General features: G+C 37.1%; 3 protein-coding genes across 4 annotated transcripts; all 3 read right to left on the bottom strand.

Annotated features, from left to right (window-relative positions):
• Nucleotides 1-3,895: 3,895 nt before the first annotated feature.
• Nucleotides 3,896-7,231, bottom strand: LOC133858407 (probable polygalacturonase At1g80170). Its single transcript, XM_062293876.1, has 9 exons — nucleotides 6,815-7,231; nucleotides 6,477-6,605; nucleotides 6,130-6,300; nucleotides 6,006-6,026; nucleotides 5,718-5,925; nucleotides 5,283-5,364; nucleotides 5,010-5,118; nucleotides 4,590-4,706; nucleotides 3,896-4,441 (listed from the first exon to the last, which is right to left on the bottom strand). The coding sequence occupies exons 1-9, from the start codon at nucleotides 7,052-7,054 to the stop codon at nucleotides 4,121-4,123; spliced, it is 1,398 nt and encodes a 465-aa protein (XP_062149860.1). The 5' UTR covers nucleotides 7,055-7,231; the 3' UTR covers nucleotides 3,896-4,120.
• Nucleotides 7,232-7,472: 241 nt separating this feature from the next.
• LOC133866358 (pentatricopeptide repeat-containing protein At3g20730) lies at nucleotides 7,473-10,033 on the bottom strand. The gene has a single exon (XM_062302870.1). It carries the CDS (start codon nucleotides 9,823-9,825, stop codon nucleotides 7,726-7,728), a length of 2,100 nt encoding a protein of 699 aa, XP_062158854.1. The 5' UTR covers nucleotides 9,826-10,033; the 3' UTR covers nucleotides 7,473-7,725.
• Nucleotides 10,034-10,146: 113 nt separating this feature from the next.
• On the bottom strand, nucleotides 10,147-16,063 carry LOC133866367 (uncharacterized). Of its 2 annotated transcripts, none has more exons than XM_062302875.1 (5): nucleotides 15,905-16,063; nucleotides 13,403-13,733; nucleotides 12,220-12,324; nucleotides 12,060-12,107; nucleotides 10,147-10,583 (listed from the first exon to the last, which is right to left on the bottom strand). In XM_062302875.1, exons 2-5 carry the CDS (start codon nucleotides 13,655-13,657, stop codon nucleotides 10,344-10,346), a joined length of 648 nt encoding a protein of 215 aa, XP_062158859.1. In that variant the 5' UTR covers nucleotides 13,658-13,733; nucleotides 15,905-16,063; the 3' UTR covers nucleotides 10,147-10,343. The 2 variants fall into 2 exon arrangements, with proteins under 2 accessions (XP_062158859.1, XP_062158866.1); XM_062302882.1 differs by having other exon boundaries at nucleotides 13,403-13,717; nucleotides 15,905-16,058.
• Nucleotides 16,064-21,731: the final 5,668 nt, after the last annotated feature.

Here is a 21,731-nt window from a genome sequence, read left to right as displayed (position 1 = left end):
CTTTATTGAAAAAGAAAACATAAAATAAAATAAAAAATCAGTTTTGGAATAAAATAGATTTGTTTATTCAAAAGTGGGGGGAGAAAGCGGTCAGGTGCCTCCCCGATCACTACCCCCAGCTAAGCCCACCTGGCCCCTATCCTCTGGAAAAGAGACCCTCGCCCGGCCATTAGCCCCGGAGTTTGTCTGGCGCCTAACATTACCAGCTAAGTCGGGCGGCCCCTCGATCAGATTAAGACAACCGTTAGATATTACAAAATGGTTATCCGTCTTGGCCCATGTGTCATCTCTGTTTGGAATTTTTGTTCTTTGTCTTTCTCAATTCTTCCAATCCCAATCCCAATCATAGTAAAGCTGGTGAAATCCCATTTCATCCGCACATTGTTGAACTTATTTTGGATCAGATCAGATCCATGCCATATGAAATTGGACAAAGTTTTTTAAAAAAATATATTTCAACTCAGTTGATTAAATTGACATTAAAGACAAATGTGAGTTTAATAGACTAAATTAAAAGAATTTTCTCAAATCTAGTTTCGAGAAAAACTCTATCATTTGAAGTTTAGATCTTTAAACCCAATTGAAGGAATGATTTCATGTTCATATTATGTTGGAAATTATAATCATACTCCAAGTTAAATTGGGATAGTAATCCCAATTCGGGTCCAATAAGGACTCTTCGAAAAATCTTGTCAACAATCCAACTCCCAGTTGAATAGAAATAGAACTCTCATAACAAATCGAACTCCAGACATTCATAGTTTAAGTGAGAATAATAAACTTAATTTAGGTGTGACTCCACCTCTTTGCGTATAAATATGCTCATACCCCAGATATAAACAAGACTGATTATTTTATGTATTGATCATACTTTTTATCTCATAAGCTAATTTAGACATTGGAGAACGTGTAGTTCACACACACAAAGAGAGAGAGAGAGAGAGAGAGAGAGAGAGATGGCCTGTACGTATTGGTTTTCTTTCTGTACCGAAAATTGTCCTAACATATTCCATTTTTAAAATTGATTAATGATAAGAGAGAGAGAGAGAGAGATGGCCCATACAAATTGGCTTACTTTTCTTGCTGATACAGCTAAGGTGGATTTATGCAACAAAATAAACAGACCAAATCCCTTGGTTAATATAACATGTTCCTCTGGACCACAATGTTTCTTGTAATATACAAACTGGTTCGAAATTCACGCATTTGTCACTTTGCAAAGATGGGAAGTCCAACAGAGACTTTTAGTAATGAGTGGTTCTTGATCATAGACTTATAGCTAATGTTTCTGACATGTATGTTTTTTTTGCCTCCAAACGAAGCTTAGGGTAGAAATTGTTCGGCAATGGGTCTGATCAATAAGCTACAAATCAAATTTATCGGATCATTATGGACTGGATTCGAATATTTCAATGGTCCCTCGTTGTCCCACATTGGATACTAATTAATGGTTAATTTGTCCCCATTCAGATTTAATCATTTAGAATCACAACTTTGTTGTCTCGTACATTTCTGTCTAGCTTTGAAGACATAAAGATGAAAGAATTGTATAGTGTATGCTGCCGAGGCACATTTGTGAGAATCATTGGAAACGATATATATATGCCAGCTTGCAGCAATCAAAGTAAACAAATAGCTTGACCCAAGGCATTGGGTATTGCCTGGCTGGGATCTAATTTGTTTCTCTATGGTATAAATAGGGCAATTGTTAGAGGATTCACATTTGGCCAGGTAAATTTTAACTATTCAAAACTGGCTAGAACCGTAGCAGCTAGCTATCTTTTCTGCTAAATTGGCTAGTCAGATAAAAATAAATTTTTGTCAGACCTAGTCAAAATGGCCCAATAAAATTGCTCTTAGGCCTTTCTGGGTCGATGTAGGTAGGACTGTGACAATATTGGGTTTAAGTTTGGGGTTTGTGTCTCATCCTATGGTTCGGCGGGCTAAGTTCCGCCCAACTCTCTCTCCCCTGTTCTCTGTTGGGGCCTGAAACTATTCAGGCTTGCTTTTTTGTCAAGTTTCCCATCAAGAAGGTATGGTAGGCTATGTTCTCTGTTTGGGTACCAGCCCTTCCTTTGTGACAGCACGTTTCAGGAAAATGGAAAATAATTAATTTTAAGTTTTTTTAAATGTAACTTCGGACATTTTTTCAGGCCTACAAAAGCGGTTAATTTTTTTTTACCATAACTTTTTTTTTTTTAATGTATATATAATATATATACCACAAAAAAGAACAAACTATGTACAAAAATACCAAAAAAATACAGAACCAAATACAAACAAATCAATAAAGAAACCCAACTAAATAGACATGCTCACTGCTCCGAAAGGGAGACCTCAAAAGAGAAGGTCAAGTCGGAATGCCTATAACGAAGTTGATAGCGGCCTTTGGTTGGAATTGTTAACAAGAGAACTCCATAAAACTTAACTCATAACCAACTTCCGATGAAATTGGAGAAGCTAAGAGGTTATAATACAATAATTGAGAGATCTCATACAACGACGATGAGTCTAACACCTAACCAAATCGAAAGTTTGACCTCAAATTGATATCTGAGAAATCTGGGGAATCAAAAGGGTTATTTAAAAAGGAAAATGATATGTGGGGGACAAACAACCGTCTCCTATCACCCTCTTTTGATTTTTTAAATAAAAAAAAATATAAATTTGTTATTTGATGTCACATCAAAGGACAAATTTTGATTTTTTTTTTTTAATTTAAAAATGAAAAAGAGAGTGATAGGGGACGGAAATCACCTCTCATTTAGAAAAGAGCAAGAGAACCTTGGATCTACTGGGCATATCCATAGTAGAGGTGGCACATGTAGCCCATGTGCGCCAAGGAGGTGAGTGTGGTACACCAGCTGGAAATAAAGCCATAGGGAGGAAGATGGTAGACCGATAAAGGTGGAGAGGAGGAGCGAGAATGACCGAGGTGGAAGGATGGTTAAAGATCTAACCTCCAAAACTTCAAGTAAAAAACAGTTAAGGAAAAATCAGTAATAGATAAACCATTCCAAGAAGACAGGTGGTCAGGGGCGGAGCCAGCCTCCCCAAGTTGGGGGGGTCAAATTGAAAAAAAAAGTTTTGGGAGGGCCAAAATTAAAAAAAATAACAAAATTTGGGGTAAAATTTTAATTTTTTTTTGGGAGAACTTTGGGGCTAGTGGCTCTGCCACTGCAGGTGGTGGGGACATCATGTGATAGAGGAGGAGAAGGGAAGAACGGAGATTGTTTGGGAAGTTTTCTCTCCAAGTATTTTGAGCTCTACGATAGAGATAAGGGTACCTCAGACTAGTTTAATTTTTTTTATTAGGTGTTAAACTGCTTCTTAGACTCCCAAACACAAAACAAACATGCTCTTGCCCACAAAGAGCTTTTTCTTTTTCTTTTCTCCTCCTCATCATCTTCCTCCTCCTCCTCCTCTTCTTCTTCTTCTTCTTCTTCTTTTTTTTTGTTTGACTTTTCTCATAGATGCGGCGGAGTTGTTTGGCAAATCACTCTAACTCTTCCTCTATTTCTTTTCACTTCTCTAAAAAAAAAAAAAATTGTAACTTTTTTACTTACTATTTAAACAATTATTCCACAACACAATTACTTACCAAACAAGTCCGGCAGACCGGCTACAATCACAACTTATAAGAGCATCTCCATCAACTTAATTAAAATTCATAAATTGTTTAAACTTTGCAAATATGAGCCAAAATTCACTTCCAAACATATCGTGTTAAAGTTATTTAAACCCAACATTTTGCTACAGTTATTGCTTACATTTGGGCACCCATTGTAGCTAAATGTTGTGAATAATTTATACATAGTAGACTATGTTAAAAAGATGATCGATAACAAATTAAACGACAAAAAACCATTCATGATCACCAAGATGTAAAACAATATATATAACTCAATATTCATAAAATTGATAATCTCTATCTTTTCTTTTAGTACGTAGTACATTGTTTCTTTCTATTTTCTCTGAATTAGTTTCAGTCCAGTATTTTTTTTTTCGTATAACTATATGATACAATATCTTGAATTTGGCTTGGGCAGCTCAAACTTCCTCTAAGAAATCCATAGTGGCGAACGCTAATCGTTATTTAAGCCCTATTGAGAGAGCCAAGTTAGAGCTCAGTATGAACAATATCCTCTCTGCTGGTTTCTGCAACATCAGCATTTTCTTCCAGCTGACTGCTAACGATGCATTCTTCCTTGTCCTGGGAAGATAGGCAGTCAGCTGAAGGATGCACAACTCCGTAGCCAAAGCCTTGGGCAGAGTTGCAGTAGGTCTCTACTGTGCCATCTTTCTTCTCTAAGTTGATGTTGCTTAGGACTATGTTTCTGCAGGGAACTGCGTCACTGCAAGCAAATTTCATGGCCTTTTCACTCATTGTAGTCCCACTAATGTTCCTGTAGACGATCTGGCTTATATTCACTGCTGACGTCTGACAAAACAAGAAGCTTTGATTGGATGATGACCAAGTTCATCATTACATACAATTTTCTGACTATATATGGTTTTGTTTGTGTGACTGAATTAAGGCTCTTTGTGATGAAATGATGAAAGGGAAATTGAATTTTGAAGAGCTTTACCTGGTTTTGACAAGCGCTTGGAGAATCACAGTAGAACTGATCAATAATAATGGGGTTTGATACATTTTCCATCCTCACATTTTGGAAACGTACTCCACGAACATATCCAGAACCTCCCTTTAGAGACCACCAGAGTGAAAGGAATTTATGTTATTGTCATCCTCTGGGTATTATATGAAACCTATACTTTTACTGCGACAGAATGTATAATACTAGCTAATAGCTCAGTTGGTATTTTCGAGTTTGGATTGCTTCGAGAGAAAAATTACTGTAGATCTTCCTGAGATTGCCACTGGTGAAGAAATAACTGAATTTCTCTCCCGTTTATTTTTACACAGGAGGCAACCCAAACTCGGAATTTTCATCCAATTATCAATAATGGGTGTCATCTGATTAGCCAGCATGATGTCGAGCATTTACCTGCCAAGTCTTAATCCTGACGCCGTTGGTTGTCTCCTGGAAGATTGCTGTATCCAAGACGACCTTCGTTACTATACCAGTGGAGTTGTCCTTCCCAAGGCTTCCAATGCTGAGTAGAAGAGTTTTGCACTCGTATAAGTAACGAACTAAAATAGTCTGGTTTCAGTTTTCTATACCTTTTAGTGTAATCAGAATCTGCCATTTTTGCAAGGTCCTTTTGGGATAATGGGAGTTGCAAACTGTTAAGTTTGTAATGTCAAATTAAGACTGTACCTGATTCCATGCCCTGGTCCACAATAGATTCTCTTCATCTTGATATTGGAGCTACCATTGACGATTGAGATGCAGTCATCCCCTGGATATTACATTCAGAATCACACGAAACTTGTTAGAATATTAATTCAAATTATTAAATTCACTCTTTCCTAGCTATTAGCTTCAATTTTGTGGGATAAATATTAATTTAACATGATATTGGAGCAGAGATTACCATTTGAATCAAACTTCACAGTTTATCTTCATTTTAGTTAAATATTTCACGTGTTAAGAGAAGAGTTTGAAAAACTGTTTTGATATGACATAGAGGTGAAAACTATTTTTACATTTTGAGTTGGTTGTTACGGCATTTGTTTTGAGAACATAAAACAAAAATTTTAACAGATGCTGGTCTGCTAACAAATAAAAGAAATGGAAATAAGGTTTGAGAACCTGTTCCAATTTTGCAATCTTGGAGAACAACATTAGTTGATTCAGTGATATGAATTCCGTCAGTGTTGGGACTGTCTCCTGGAGCCGAGACTAGGACTCGGGAAACTCGCACGGAATCAGACCGGGCAATAACAAAATGCATCTGTTGGCTGTTCTTGATAGTGAGGCCTTTTACCACTATAGCTGAGCTTGTATCTATAGTTAGTGCCTGCAATAAACCTTGGAAGTTAAATTCTTTTCTGGAAATACGGCTGTAACTAAGACTATAAGAGATAGATGTATTCTTACTGTTGGTGCCCCTCTGCAAGGCTGTAAAATTGGAAACAGGGGGAAAAAACAAATAGGGGTTAATTTCATTTGCTTTATAAAAGTACTTGGTCACAAAAATGTAGTGGAAGTTCTCAAATATTACGTTTGTCTTGTTCTTTTTGCAAGATGATGCCCACCATTTGCTGCCCGAGCCGTCAATGACTCCACCTCCTTGGAAGAGGACTCCGTTCAGTTTATAAAAACCAAGCCATATTCGTGGCGAATTTGGATCCCATTTTTTTGGCTCATCTGGTGCTATTATAGTTCCGTCAATCTGTAGTATCGTGATAAAGATAGAAATGTTGGAATATTAAGTAAATGATTACATTCATCACTTTTAGAATAATTGGAGACTGAACATGGTAACGGAGTCGAGATTCTGAGTTACAAAATAAAGATAAGACACTTTAGAAGCTAATTATGATATGTGATAAGAGTAAAGCATATCACCTGGATAACCAATTCGTCTGAGCATGGACCTTTAAATCTTGTTGCATTAACTAGATAACGTCGTCCTTGAGGCACCAAAAGAACAGATTTTGCTGTAGAGCAGGCAACCACCCATGCTTTTTGGAAAGCCTGATAGTAATAACATTAGAGAAGAATCAAGGCACACCGCAACAGTAATAATAGCAAGAAAATGAAATTGATCATATCAGGTTAATAATGGGATTGTAAAATGTCTTCCAGGCAGACTTTCGATTAAAGTATAGGCTTGGTGAAAAATGAAGTTTTACAAAGCTGCATCTGAGTGCCACAAATATTTCTAAAGGAACACACTTATTCACCTGGGTATCATCAGAAACTCCATCTCCAGCAGCACCAAAGCTATCCACATTCACAAGAACCTTGCTACCACGTTCACTTGTCCATGACGGGATAGGGGAAGCTTCCACCTCATTTTCTTCTTCAAAGTCCAAGCTTTCGAGTTCCTCAAGCACACCAATATTGTCATATATCATGTTTCCTGCAACACTTTGAGCCGCTATCAGCAAACCAAGAAAGGTAACCAAGAATAATTTATCCATTTTTGGAATGTTCTGCCTGTCTTGCAAGATTGATTGATTCGTATAAATTCAATGAACACATTGGATTATAATATATATGCTGAGATTAGTTTAGACAATGAAGGGTTTTGTGGGCTATATGGCTTGACTTGAAAGTAGATGAAGGTGTTCCATTCTCTACATGCCCACACTTTAAGTACAAGGGAATTCTTTTTTCCCAAGTTCCTTGCTTTACTCTTCAACTAGTGCACAAAATCCACCAGTCTTAGTGTTCATGGATATTCTCTCTCTCTCTCTCTCTCTCTCTCTCTCTCTCTCTCTCTCTCTCTCTCTCTCTCCAGGAGAAATAAGATAAAAAAATCTTACCTTTTCTGGAAATCTCAAACTTAAAATATTAAAATGGACAATATTTTAATGAAATCCCCACCCCACCCGAAAAAAAAAAGCAAAAAGAAGAAGAAAGCAAAGAAATACAGAAAAGGTCACTCGGTTAGTTAGACCAAACAGGCAACCCATGTACAAATGATGCTGTTCATTGCATGCACGCTAAGTTTTTTAAGCAAAATAAACTCTTCCACTCTTAATCTCTATGGACGATCCAATAATAGGTTCAGCTTCATGGAAATGCTGCCCAAAAAGCTCTCTTTTGAGGCTCTTTGGTGCCCAGTTTGTTCGCTTGATTTCATCTTATGTTAACAGCAACTGTTTACCTCAATTAAACTACGACCGATCTCCCTTGACATAGCAATGTTTCTAATTTGTGTTGAGGTTTGAAACTCCCCAATTTCAGAAAAGAAGTTTGAAGCTTGCAAACAAACTGCAGGATTCTCTGGTTCAAGCTCCATCAAGGTTTTTGCTACTCTCCTCCCCACTATCTCATTCCCATGGACCCGGCAGCTTCGCAGCAATGAGCTCCACATCACACTATCACCCTTTCCCCGTGCTCGTTGCAGCAACTCTTCAGCTTCATCAAGCAAACCTGCACGGCCTAACAGATCTATCATACATGAATAATGCCGCCTATCAGGGTCAATTCCATGTAGTGTTTTCATTGAATTGAACAGCAACCCTCCTTCTTCAACCAGCCCCGAGTAGCTGCATCCTGTTAATGCACACAAGAATGTCACTCCATCGGGTTTCAGGCCCTTTTGGACCAGTTCTTGAAGCAATTCAAGTCCTTCTATTCCCATTCCATTCCGGGCATACCCATTGATGATAGACGTGAAACAAATAACATTTGGTGAAGGAATTTTGTCAAAAACCAGACGAGAAAGATCAACATGACCACATCTCGAATATGCATCAATCAGAGAACATCCAACTGCAGTATCAGATTCGCAACCTGATTTTATTGCACAACAATGTAGCAATCTGCATCTGGCCAAGCTTGTCGAGGCAGAAACTGACAATGCCTTCAGTGTTGTGGAGAAAGTGACTTCATCAAGTGGAACTCCCTCATCAACCATTAAACCAAACATCTCAACCACATCTTCAGTGATGCCACAGTGCAACAATGAAGTCATTAATGAGTTACAGCACTCCAATGTTCTCTCCGGAACACTTTCATATATCGTTACCGAACTCTCAATATCACCGCATTTTCCATACATATTGATCAAAGCAGATTGGATATGTATGCTTCCATTATCATACGCCAATTTTAGAACATAAGAGTGAATCTGCTTCCCAAGATGAATATTCTTGGTCCGACTAGACAAATTCAAGAAACCTAAAAAAGATCGAATTGATGGCCTCTTCCCTTGAAACTGCATTGTGGAAAATAATTTGACAGCATCAACCAATAAACCATTATCTGCATGCGCTGAAACAATTGAATTCCATGAAATCACATCCTCCAATGGAATAGTCTCAAATGATTTCCTTGCATCAATTAAACTCCCACAAGCGGAGTAAAAATCCACCAAAGCATTAGCAACAAATATATTTGATTCTACCAATCCAACCATAACCGCGTGGCAATGCAGCTGCTTTCCTTCATCTAAAAGTTTCTCATTACTGCATCCACGAAATAAATAACAAAATGTAAGACCATTTGGCTCCACATTATCCAATGCCATTTTAGAGCACAATCCTAATAACTCATCTGGCCGATGCAGTTCACAATACCCACGAAATACCAGATTCCATATGGCCAAATTTCGGTCTGGCAACTCATTAAACAGCTTCAAAGCTACATCATGAAGCCCCATATGCATATAAAGATCAACAAGCGAACTCCCAACAAACAAATTCAAGCTAAAGCCAAGCATCAGCACCCTGCAGTGAACTTGAATTCCTTCTTTATAGAACTCCGCATCACTACAAATATCCAAAACACAGGAAAACGTTGATGGACTTTCTCTCATTCCTATTAGAACCATTTCAGCATAGAGGTAAAGAGCCTGTTTTTGAAGCCCATATCGCCCATGTCCAGAAATCAGTAAATTATAGGTAACAACATCACAAAGCGGCATTTCATCAAACAACTTGAGCGCAGAATTTAGCTGCCCAGATTTGATCCAATCATCAATAATTCGGTTTTTTGAGTAAACATCCTCATGAGCATTCCTTCCACAATATGAGTCCAACACCAGAGAAGGCGTTGATGAAGCTACGGGTATGCTGCACTTCGGTGTAAAGGTTGTTATGGCTCGGACACAGGACACGGGTTTGGCGCTTTGCATGGTCCATGAGACCATTTTACGTAAAATCGGCATCTCTGAACCACGAAAATATTGGTAGCGAATACTTATTAAACATGAATTGCATAAAGAATCAAACTTTCCCACCATCCAATTTTCGCGCCGTATCCTCCAATTTCCATATTACCTCGAGACAACACTGGCGTCTAGAAAAAGAGACTTTCATGGCCTACAATCCTCAAATTTATCTCTGTGACAATCGATTTCTTGGCTACTATAAGTTAACAAATAGGATAACCTGAAGCATGCTTAATCATGCACATTTTTGGCTAAAACGTAAAAATGTAGCATTTTAATTATCTGGATAATATTCACATATTAGACATAACGCCCCTTTCCTTTTTTTTTTTATTCCAAGTAATTCAATTTTTTTTTAAAAGGATCCAAAAATTAATACAAAAATGAAAAAGATTTTGAGAAACTGGCTGCAAGTTCTTGCGCATTATTACATAGAGCTGTATTTTCCACATCAATAACTTACCCAGATCAGGAAGGGCCACAAATTAGCAAACACCAGTCCACAAGTTCACATACCTGAATATTTTTACATTTGTAGTGATATTGACAAACAAATAAGAATGTTCAAATAAGCACGCAAATCAATCACGTTAACATGTAGAAGCAATAGCTTCCAAAAGGGAGGCTACAAAACGCATCTGGGTTTCTTGATTGATTCTCGAAAATAGAGGCACATGGACAAATAAAGATTTGTGACCCTTCTGTTCTGCAAGACGAAGAGAATGATAATACACATAATTGCACACGAAACGGCCAGCATCATCTGATATCGTCACATCAAAGCCCTTCTTCTTCAAGAACTTCAGGATTTCCTCAGTGCAGCAAGAAGTCTTCAACAACCAAAAGATGAAATTTAAAAGTCAAACTCAAACACACAGGAAAAAGAAACATGGAGGAAGAGCAAGAGACAGAGAGAGCAGAGGCATGACAAACAAAAACTCCCAATATTTTACCACAGTTGGTACAATTTTATGGACAGGCCAATTATTAGTATCTAGGTCGCAAATGAAATGACATTGCAAGTCACTTATATGTGCCTCGTTTGGCAGTGAAACTTCCTAGAGGATTCAGCGGTGCCCATTGCTTGGTTCAATTACCCCTGGTACTCATCAAAGAGGTCAATCAACCCAGTCAATCTACTGACCAAACCATGGTAGTCACAACTCTCCACCTTCAATGGGTTGCAAAAACTGCCTCAAACTATATTTGGTTCATCTCTTGTGAAAAGAAAAGAAGAGAACTTTCCAGTGTAAGGTTTGTTAATGAGGAAAGAAGAAAGTTCAAGGAAAATGCCACATTCTTCTCTCATACCCCCACTGAAACCCTCCTTGTAATGGGTACGCGTTGAAAAAGAGAGCTTTTGTTTATAGAAAAAGCCTCAAAGCTCTATAGAAAAATCCTCATTTTTAAACTTCCCTCAAAACGCAGTTTTGGACTTTTTTTAGAGCAAAAAAGTCTAAAAATGCTATTTAAATTTTATGTACATCTTTTTATATACTAAAAGTACTTTTTAAACTCTTTAACGCAATTCTCAATCAGGCTTTTAGAAAAAAAGTTAGGTGTCAAGAAGAAAAGATACTAGAATCTCATTATATTCTCTTTAAACAAAATACCTTCCCTTTCTTTTCTTTCCTATTCATTTCTTTATTTTATTTTCTCATGTAGAATGCGAACAAACCAAGTGCAGCAAAACTTATGTCTAGTCAAATTACAATTTCTGTCAGTCAGTTAGACAAGTTAAAAAAGTTTCTAGGATCTCCATGATCATTGCAAACAGACACAATAGTTCGGTGCAGCTGTGAATGACCCTTATGTTTATATGCAAGTATTAGAGTGCTCTCTTACTATTTTTTTTTGATAAGAGATTGTTCTTTGTTTCAATGATTTTGTTAAGCAAATTAGTCAATTTGATTACAACATTACCCCACACACACCTCCGACCCCAATGACAAGTATCATTATGCCATAAGTCCTTTCTCATTTATCTGGAGCTACTTTAACTTCACAGAGATTAAAGAATCCAAGTTGCCCATCTAATGGTGAATACTGAATAGCTAAGGTAAAATAGCAAAGCCAGCACTAACATAGGCCAAGTGTTGCTTATGGAGGATTAACTCTCAATAGTCCCGCATAACGCTCAATTTTCAGCATAAACTTAATTTATCATTTTAAGTTCCTCTATCAGTATTGAAGCAGTGAACTAATGCCATATCGATGTTGTCGCTAGAAAAATTCATTCAATATTAATACTACCTAACAAAGAATGAATGCCAAGATACATATATTTGAAGGAGATCATAAAGTACCTCTCTTGCGCGGGAAGTTTCTCCATCTTCAGACACTATTGGGACTTGCTGGGGAAACATACAAGAGAAAAACATAACATAGAGGATAAAAATAATAAAAATAATTTGCTGTAACGGCACCAGTGGAATAGCTCTAAAATAAAAGAAGAACCACATGTACCTGAGGTTGCCATCCTAACTCATCTGGACAACGGAAAGTGGCTTCATTTACTGCCTGCTTCTCAATGGCAAATTTTAGAGCCCCACTATTCACCCCCAAGTGTAGCTGAAGAAGCAAAGAAGGTACAAAAGTCATTTAAATCAGCAAAGTTCAATCCAGGAAACAATGGATCTTTTAAATTATTTTTGCAATTGTCTACATTATCATAAAAGACCATATTAATTACGGTTGAAAGCTTTGATTTCCATAGGAAAGCAACATAACCTGGCAATGATTTAAAGGAGAGGGAAAAAGAAAAGTTACACCAAGTGAAATATCAATGTGACCACTATCTTCAACTACGATTGAATCCAAATGTAGTGGAGTGGCTAGATATGGCATCAAAATGCTGCATTAAACTGTGAGAAGGTTCAGCAGATTTGAGGTTTAACAAACAAAAAACAAAATCAAAGACCAAAGGTATGTGGTAATTCTGGGTAAAACTTTCTTTCCAGCAGTGTCCAAAGTATGCTAGACTTCTGAAAGATTTCCTTCCTCTTTTCCACTCCATTACCAGTCATTCCTATAGGTTAGGATACTGATTATCAATGAATCAAATATTAAGGGCATCCATTCTGATTGCGTGAACTGATAAATGACAAAATTTATGCAAACCATTTTCTTAACTACCAAGTCTTTTACCATATACGAATTCAATGTAGTAAACGTGGAGTAATCAAATAATTAAGTAATAGTTAAATTGAGGGCAATGTATGGTGATGGTTAAGTTAACAACTCTAGATTTTCTGGAGACAAATCTCTATGATACAGTTGAGTTGAAATGATTGGAGTAATGACGAATTCATATCTACTAATTTTTCTTCAGGCAATTTGTTAGTCCATATCTATGCAAATTTCCAGGTAAGCCTCACAACTACTCCATTGCTGAGGCATCCTGAGAGCTTTTCTAAACATTCTTTTTTAACCAATATGTCCCACTACCCTGATTTTGGTCTTACCGAAGTAGCAAATCCAACTTGCAGGCCCCGTGACAGCTGCTCTTAGAAGATAAATTAACTTCGGAAATCAATGCACAAAAGAAACTCATTTATGCCATAATTATTATTATTTTTTTTTTAAAAAAAAAAAATGCAACTAATTTATCAAATCATTAGGAGTTGCATAATGGAAAGTGATTACTAACCCATACGACTTGCTCGTTGCTTGTAGTTCTTGAGACACCTGATTCCAAGGTCTGGTAAAGCAGGGGTAGGGCACCATCTCCAGCTGTCTCAATAACAGTAGAACTTCCAAGAGTAGCACCAGGGGGCAATCCTCTCCTTTCAACAAAATCCTTCAGATTATTAACAATTGACTCTGTAGGATTTTCAGCAACCCCTTGGAACTTCTTAAATCCAGTTACATGAATGGTGACCGCCTTTGGTCCTTCAGATCCCATATCCTTGTTTTGGACACGAATACAGTTCCCTATTTTTTATGAACACTGTTACTAAAGCCTCTGTATGCACCAACCCCTGGAAAAGTCAACTAAGATTATGATCTCTTTTAAAGAACATGAAAGAAGAAAGCACCATCACTGGCTTTCCTATAAAAAACAGAGGCAAAATTTGCGCCAAATAGACTTCCAAACGAATATAAATTCAAACACAATCCTCTAAAATGAGATTGCTAGATAGAATAAATGCCCAGTACCCAGGGTTGGTCCCACCAAGCAGGATTTTTTAAACGATATGCTCCCAATCAGTGACAATTTTTGCAAGAAGCAACCACTCCCAAGACTCAAACCTGCATCACTTGCACTTGCAGTCTAGGGCATTTACCATTACACTAGACAATGAACCCAATTGACAAACACCAGAACGAGGGCTAAAAACCTCCAACCTTGTCACTAGATTGAAGAAGGGATAGAAATTTAATGCTCAAAAAATGGGGTCCCATTGAAGCATTTCCCAATGGAGAAAATATATATATATATATATATATTCTCAGTGTCATTGAATCATATTTTGTTCCGCTTTTCCTGCAAGTGCATACCATCCTTGATAGCCTTGACAAGTTGCAATTCGCAATGCATGTGAAAAAATTTTAAATAGTAAATCATGTAAGGCAGTACTAAAGCATATAAATGGAACCTCGACATTGATTTTGTTAGAACAATTGACCGCGTGCCGAGGTAACAATCGAAAGTACCAGCAATAAGAGAAGAACTTAGCAAAAGAGCTTGCCGAAGTGAGCCAACGGGAGAGAGCCCCGATGCTTAAGTCAGTATGAATCAAATTGAATAACTTTACGAAAACCAAAGGTATTGTGCAAAGGATGAGACGAAAACTCCCATTTACCTGATGTTTGCTGCTTTTTATAGCAAATTTTGCCGTAACCGTCTGCCACGTGTTACGCCTTCATTGGAGACTTCCCTGTTGCCAATATTCCCTACATCCCACAACTCCTATCATGCGATTGCCTCACGCTGGGAATCATTAGAATAAATACAAGCGTGCCGAAGGAGGGAATCCGGTGTGGTACCATGCAAAGGCCTATAACAAACAATTTCCTTTGTCCAACTTCACACGTTGCACAAGGGAATGGGGGTAACTGTTTGGCCTATAGACTCGATACCGGGTCGATCAACCAACCGACCCAAGAACAGCTGCATGGTAACACACTGGATCCCCTCCATTGACACGTCAGCAAACATCCACACAATTCCCAATATGAGGCAATCGCATGATAGGAGTTGTGAGATGTAGGGAATATTGGCAACAAGGGAAGTCTCCAATGAAGGCGTAACACGCGGTAGACGGTTACGGCAAAATCTAATATAAAGAGTGGCAAACATCAGGTAAAAGGGGACTTTCGTCTCCATCCTTTGCACACTATCTTTGATTTCCCTGTGATTATTCCCTTTGATTCATACTAACTTATGCATCAGAGTTATTCCTAGTCGGCCCACTCCGGCAAGCTCTTTTACTAAATTCTTCTCTCCGTCCAGGTAATTCCAATTGTTACCTCGACACGCGGTCAACTAGCGTAACAGATTCCATTGATGCTTATAAAAATTGCGAAAAGTCAAGTCCCATGAAGATTCACCCATCACATATCCTGGAGTGAAGCTAAAGCTTGCAACTTCACACAACGTTTTTAAAGAAATAAAGAAAAACGAATACCATCTACTTCAAGAGCTCCAAAAGTGCCAACACTACTTGGATTGCGAGAAACCAAACCACATAGTCACCATAGTACGTCAAATTCTTCGCATCTTCCCCCAAAGAAAACCTGTTAAAAACGACCTCCCAAGGAAATCTACTTGAATGACTTTATCAACTATTAAGTCCTTAGTTTAAGATTCTATTTTGATTGAATTGAACTCTGCTACATGTCCTCGTCGTTTGTGAAATGAACACACACACTTCATTCAAGAACAATTACCAATGATTCAAGATATTTGTTCCTTAAAAAGCAACAGAAACTCAAACCCATCAATCAAAACTCCCTTCAGTACTCGAATATCACTCTCCAAAGATTAAACATAAAAAGCATAGTAGTAGGAGAAGAATATAGCATCATCTAAACAGAGCGAGTTGACTAACTTATATTGCTCCACCAAAACAGGAAAACATGATAAACATAAGCAAAAACAAAAACAAAAATATTCGAAGTTTGATTGCAAAGCAAAATTGAGAGGTACCCTTCAAAATCACGCTGGTTCTTTCAGCGTAGAAGAATTACGGATTGCGGTCTTTCAGGTAGCAGAGACCAAGTCACCAAACCTTCTTTCGCCTCTTATCACATGCCATGGGGTCGGAGATATATTGCAAAAGCGCCACGGTAATGTCTCTTTTCTATGATCTTGACTAGCTATAACAATAATGCTGCCAGGGTGTCAAGCGGCGGAAACACCTCATCAGTCTTTTATCAAAGGGACACGGTGGTGCTTATCCATTTATTGATTTGGTCAATTTATATTCCTAATACACAAAATAATTATAATAATATATTCCTAATACACAAAATAATTCAAGTACCTCTAATTAAAAATTATTACAATATTAATTAAATGAAAAAAAAAATACAATTCTTTTTAAGCTTAAATTTTCAAAATAAGTGGTGGTGAGTGTGAGTCAATATGGTATTAGAACATAAATTCTGAATTTGAACCCTTCAATTAAATGTTTAACTTATAAGGAGAGTGTTAAATATTAATTAAATTATCATTTTTATCAATTTTTGATCTGTTTAAAATTTAGAAATAAACAGTAATTTAATAAAAATAATTACAAGTTTCTTTTAATAGTGGGTTGTTTAAAAAAATGGTAGCAAATATGATTGACAATTTTTTATGCAATTTGCAAACTCGATACGAAATTAATAACTTATGATTAAGAAGTTTGACTCGTTTAATTAAATTAGTTGAATTAAGATTTATCTATATAGTTTTATATTCATGATTTGACGCGACCCGAACCTGAAACGTGACATTTAAAGTCGACAATTTTTTACACAATCTGGGAACCCAACACAAAATTAGTGATTTATTGTTAATGAATCCGACTCATTTAGTTAAATCAGTCAAATTATGGTTTAGATATGTTGAGACAAATTCCGGTAGGTAATGTGTCGATCAGTGATTTGCTCGTATACTCCTTATTCAAGTACTTGCAAGGGAAAGCTGCGTCAGGGGATGCCGACAATCCCGCTCCGATGCTTAAGTAAGTGTATTGTTTTGAGGATAAATGCACAGAGTAATGTCAATGAGATAATCAGTGTACCTCAATGTCCGAAGGGTCTCTAGTATTTATAGAGTTTGAGGAGCAGTTAATCAATTCCCTGTATATACGGGAATCGGTAGTTGATGCTTCGGGCGCACGGATATTTCGGGTCCACGACCGCTTATCCTAGGTACACGATCCTTTATGGGTGACGTCACTAGTGAAGCTCCAGGCGCACGATCTAGATTTGCTTCATGCCCAAAGTCCCTAGATCCCAAGTAATCCTGAGATCTACGCGGGCATAGGTATCAATTGGTACCCAGGTCGGATAGTCGGGTCGGCTAAACATGTTGAGCCTTAATGATCTTAGCGGGCTTGGATATATTAATTTCTCTTGAACCGCTATGGCCCGGTCGGGTGGACCCAATGGGCCTTGTGTTCGGGCTAGGTCTGGCTGTCGAGAAGGCCAATATTTTCCCTAACAACATATATATTGTAATGCTCCCAAATTATTTAATTAAAAACAATTTAGATAATTACCTCTAACTCCTCAATATCATTTACAAATTGCAATGGAAAGTAAACATAAGGTACAATATCGCTATATTTTCCCTTCTTTTTTGTACACTGTCATTATTATATACAGCTAAATCATTAAGCAACCATTTAGAATACAACGCTGCAAAACTCAAGTCTTCCTAATGACAACTAGATCTACTTATAGTCTTGTGCCATCGGTCACACCTACAGCTAGGGACAGAATTAATATTTTTTATTCAGAGAGACCAAAATATGCATGACTTGTCAATGGTCCATTTTAATTTTTAGGGTTAAATTCTTTATTGGTATTTGAGTTTTAGACTTTTTTAAATTTAGTACCTAAATTTCATTTGTTTCAAAATGGTATCTGAGTTAGGAGTAAAAACCCGTTTGATACCTCTGTTACATTTTTCGTCCAAATATCAACGGCTCATCAGCAGTTAACACGTAGCACTATATACAAAAATTAAAAATTAATTAAAAAAATAAAAAATTTGTAAAAAAGAAAAAGAAAAGAAAAGAAAAGGGATGGGCACCTCCTTGGCTTGCCATGGGGTGGCCGAACCACAAAAAAAAAATAATAATAATAAAATAAATGATGAGTTTTGGCTCTTGGAGGTGGCCAAACTACCCCCAAGGGCCACGAGGGTGGTTCAGCCACCCCCAAGGCCCAAGGGACAAAGCCCATCAATTTTTTTTCTGGGTGGTGGTTCGGCCACCCCATACCGGCCAGCACCCCTCTTCTTTCTTTTCTTTTTTACAATTTTTTTTTTTTTTAAAAAAAAATTAATTAATTTTTGAAGATTATATATATAGTGCCACGTGTCAACCTCAGTGGTTGACAAGTGGCGGGCAGTTAATATTTTGACGAAAAATGTAATAGAGGTACTAAACGAGTTTTTACCCCTAATTTATGTACCACATATGAAACAAATGAAAATTCAAGTATTAAATTTAAAAAATCATAAAACTCAAGTACCAATAAGGTATTTAACCCTAATTTTTAATCCTAAAAATACATGTTTTTAATTTAATAAAAAAATAAAATAAAAATTGAAAACCCAAGGGGGGCCATGGCTCCCCTTGGTTTGTATGTAGTTTTGTTAGCACCAACTACTCTATTTATTCTTTTATGAGTGACAAAAAATACATAAGTCCGTGATTTAATAAGTAATAACAACATCAGTAAATAGCCTATGCAATGAGCCCGTTTTAATAACAGCTATGAAAAACTGCGAATTTATAAAGGCAGGTGAACAGAGTTTCATTTTGATCCAAAAGCATCTATAGGAATGTATTAAAAATGCGTTGTTAAAGTATTACACTATTTTAAGAAAATCATGCACAGGTGGGAAGGTAGAAAATCATGTTGATGTATTATACAAAAATAATAGATTACCCATGGTCCTAACTCTATTCTACATGGCCTATCCTTATATTAAACCATTTTCACAGTAGGGTTTGCATGTCTTGTGGGACATCGGTACTATTGAGCATCCATGTGTTTAGCATAGAAAACGTGTGAGATTTCCAGCTCATGTACTGCACGAGTAAAATTGTTTTTAGATTGCTGTTAGTTAGTTTTTGTTAATTAGTCGTAGTTAGTTCTGTTAACTTGTAATAGTTAGTTAACTTGTTATAGTTAGTTTTCTATTATACTCTGTTTTGTATAAGAACAGATTACTTGTATCAAATTATTCATTGAATGAGAATCAGAATTTTCTCCCAAACTTCAGTTTCTAACATGGTATCAAAGCGAATTTTCTAAAATTTCCGCATCAATCTTCTTTTCTTGTCTTTCTCAAGTTTTTTTTTTGAAAGCATTCATCAATGGTGAATTCTACTTCCATTGAAAATCATCCTTCTCTCTCAGAATTGGATTATATTAATCCATTTTTTCTCCATCACGGCGATAGTCCCGGTGCTGTCTTGGTTTCGCAATCACTTACCGGTGACAACTACAGCTCATGGAGGCGAGCTATGATCATGGCGTTAACTGCGAAAAATAAGATAGGGTTTGTGAACGGATCTTTGTCTAAACCAGATGTTGTTGAATCCGATCCTCTGCATTTTTCTTGGTGCCGATGCAACAATATGGTGTTGTTGTGGTTGATCAATTCTGTCTCGAAAGAGATCGCCGCCAGCATTATCTACATTGATTCTACAGCAGAAATGTGGAAGGATCTTTAAGATCGCTTCTCGCATCTTAATGGTCCAGGAGTTTTTCAATTGCAGCAGAAACTGTCTTCTCTTTCTCAAGAGAATGATTCGGTGAGTACCTATTACACTACTTTGAAGGGTTTATGGGATGAACTTGATCATCAGGAACCATTGCCCTGTTGTACATGCGGTGCTGTGAAGGCTTTACAAGCCAAGCACCAGCGTCAATATGTGTACCAATTTCTCATTGGTCTGAATGAGAGTTACTCACACATTAGAGGTCAAATCCTCTTGCTGGATCCTCTGCCCCCGATGAACAAGGTGTTCTCTCTTGTTCTTTAGGAAGAAAGACAACAAGGTCTTTCGATTTCAAGCAGTTCTTTTAATCCTAACACCACTGCCTTACTCACCAAGGCTAACTCTTCCACTTCCAATTGTGGCAAGGGTTATTCCAAAGGCAAGGACCGTCCTGTTTGCTCCCATTGTGGGATCACAGGTCATACCATGGAGAAATGTTATAGGCTCCATGGTTTTCCACCTAGATTTCAATTCAATAAGGGCAAGAATGCATCTTCTGTAGCAAATCAAGTTTATTCTGAAACGAAGTCTGAAATACCTCAATTGCCGATTACATATGAGCAATGCCAACAGCTCATGAACATGTTCAAGTCATCTTCTTCGGAGGCCTCTTCTTCAAACATTTCAGCAGCAAATCAGGTGTCCTCCACTTCTTCTCAAGAGCAACTGATCTCTCACATGGCAGGTAGTATTTCAATCACTTCTTAGTTTTCTTCCGTAGACAAATCACATTATGTGTTTGCCTCTTCAACATCTTTGCTTCAGCAAACATCTTTTACAAATTCAATTCATGCTCCTTGGATCATTGATACTGGGGCCACAGATCATATGATATGTACAGTTTCTTTGTTTACTACCATAACTGCTGTTATTTCACGAATAGTTCGTTTACCTAATGATCAATCTGCATCAATTACTCATATAGGCACAGTTCGAATTTCTGAATCATTTGTTCTAACTGATGTTCTGTGTGTTCCTTCTTTTTCCTTCAATCTGATCTCTGTTAGTGAGTCGATAAAAGTGACGCATTGCTGTCTTATTTTTTTTGTCTCAATTTTGTTTTATTCAGCACCTTACAAGATGGAGGACGATTAGAGTGGGTAAAGAGGAAGGAGGCTTGTTTCATTTGCTGCAAGTACCAGTTTCGGTTAAGTCTTCTTTGTCTGATTCTGTAGTACATGATTTGTCAAATTCTGTTGTAAATACATGTTCTGTTCAATCCAATAATGATGTATCTTCTGGCTATATTGATCATTCTGTAGATAACAGTCTATGGCACTACAGATTAGGTCATTTATCTGATAGACCACTTAAGATACTCTCTCATGTACTGCCTCATTTCATTCATAATTCAAATAAAGCTTGTCCCGTTTGTCCTTTGGCCAAACAACATCGATTGCCTTTTCATCATAGCGATCATATTTCTCAACATCCTTTTAACTTAATTCATTGTGATATTTGGGGTCCTTTTTCCACTAAATCTGTTAATGGTTCAGCTTATTTTTTGACAATTGTTGATGATCACTCTTGTTTCACTTGAGTTCATTTAATGCAACACAAGTCTCAAACTAGAACTCATATTCATAATTTTTTTTACATGATTGCAAATCAATTTGATAGCAAAATCAAATGTATTCGATCTGATAATGGTGTTGAGTTTAACATGACTGAATTTTATTCATCTCAAGGAACTCTACATCAACTTAGTTGTGTAGAGACACCTCAACAAAATTCAGTAGTTGAACGAAAACATTAACACATTCTGAATGTTGCTCGGTCCCTTAGATTTCAATCTCACATTCCTTTATTTTTTTAGAGTGACTGTGTTCTTACTGCAGTCCATTTGATTAATAGAATTCCAGCTCCTGTTTTGCATAACAAATCTCCATTTGAGGTCTTATTTTCAGTTCAGCCTTCATATTCTCATTTAAAAGTTTTCGGTTGTCTTTGTTATACAAACACACTCACTCGATCTAGACACAAATTTGATGCCCGGGCTAAACCTTGTGTTTTTCTTGGTTACCTTGC

Source organism: Alnus glutinosa, chromosome 1 (genome assembly GCF_958979055.1).
Source record: "Alnus glutinosa chromosome 1, dhAlnGlut1.1, whole genome shotgun sequence".
NCBI lineage: Eukaryota > Viridiplantae > Streptophyta > Magnoliopsida > Fagales > Betulaceae > Alnus > Alnus glutinosa.
Note: the sequence above shows the minus strand (reverse complement) of the source record. Positions and strands in the feature narration are given on the sequence as shown.